Source organism: Loa loa (genome assembly GCF_000183805.2).
Source record: "Loa loa unplaced genomic scaffold supercont3.39, whole genome shotgun sequence".
Classification (NCBI taxonomy): Eukaryota; Metazoa; Nematoda; class Chromadorea; order Rhabditida; family Onchocercidae; genus Loa; species Loa loa.
Window position 1 is genome coordinate 226,474 of NW_018108219.1, and position 1,207 is coordinate 227,680.

At 30.5% G+C, this 1,207-nt stretch overlaps 1 protein-coding gene across 1 annotated transcript in view; it reads right to left on the reverse strand.

Annotated features, from left to right (window-relative positions):
• The window catches only part of LOAG_17097 (hypothetical protein), a gene marked incomplete at its 5' end in the record, with an annotated part of 1,892 nt that extends 840 nt beyond the window's left edge, over positions 1-1,052 (reverse strand). The window contains 3 exons of the mRNA XM_020449757.1: positions 267-494; positions 614-926; positions 1,046-1,052. Of these exons, the coding sequence (XP_020306680.1) occupies positions 267-494; positions 614-926; positions 1,046-1,052 (548 nt within the window). The remainder of the gene's footprint in view (positions 1-266; positions 495-613; positions 927-1,045) is intronic.
• Between the last annotated feature and the right edge of the window lie 155 nt (positions 1,053-1,207).

Consider the following 1,207-nt stretch of genomic DNA (forward strand, 5'->3'; position numbering starts at 1 on the left):
AAGGTACAATTAAATGGACGTCACCGGTATGTCTTTCGATAATGCCTGAAAAAGTTCAGTAAATGGCTTCTCGAAATATTTTAAAAGAGAGTGAGTTATACTAAAAATTGGATGCACAACTGAAGCATGCCACTGGAAGTTAAATAGTTACTGAAGACATGTTACTTCAATTCAGGTATAGTAGTACTCACATATTATTTGTTACGAAAGCGAAATATTTTGTTAGAATTTTCAAACGCATTGTCACCAAACAATTCAGATATTACCTTGTCAACTCGTCACTTCTTGCGAATCTCCATAGACATGATGGCCAACTGCAACGGTACGGTCTTTCACCACTATGTATCCTCATGTGAGCTTTCAAATGAGAACTTTTACTGTATTTCTTATAGCATCCAGGATAGACACATTCATGAATGGAACAATTCTTTTTCAGCAATCGTCCTCCATCTGTCCCTCGTTTTTCCTTTGCTGATGAATTAATTTTAATTAATCTGTAATGAATTTCAGTAATCTATTACAGACTTAGATTAAATGTTTGTTTTGAATTTGATTTCAATGCTAGATAAGGTTGTGATCATAATATTTGATACCGATATTTGCATCTACCTACCTTGCCAATTCTGACATGGTTGGAGTGTTTACCGTACGAATTTTACGTGATGTAATTGTGGATAATTGACTGTTGATAGGAAGATTTTTCATTTCCGTTTTACTTAATCCATCGATGGATCGAGTATAAGGCGAGGATAAAATAGGAGCATGTGATACTGATTCAAGTTTTGGAGGAAATAATAATGGATAAAGAAGGCATTCAGATGCTTCTTCTGCTCGATCTTCATCGATCGTTTCTTTATGTTTAATTTCACGTTTTTTCGGTGTTGGAGGTAAACTAAGAGCAATAGGCGGGTCACATAAGGTCCGATCTTTATTATGGATCTGAAATAATGATGCACTATATTCTTTTATTTCTGTTTATTTGAATTTATAACCAAATTATGAAGTCCCTTTTTATTCACAAGCAAACATGATGATAAAATTCAACTTAGCATTTTAAGAATTTTACAAAAAAGGCATCAATACACTATCATTACTTTTATTATTATTATTATTGTTATTATTATTATTATTATTATTATTATTATTATTATTATTATTATTATTATTATTATTATTATTATTATTATTATTATTATTATTATTATTA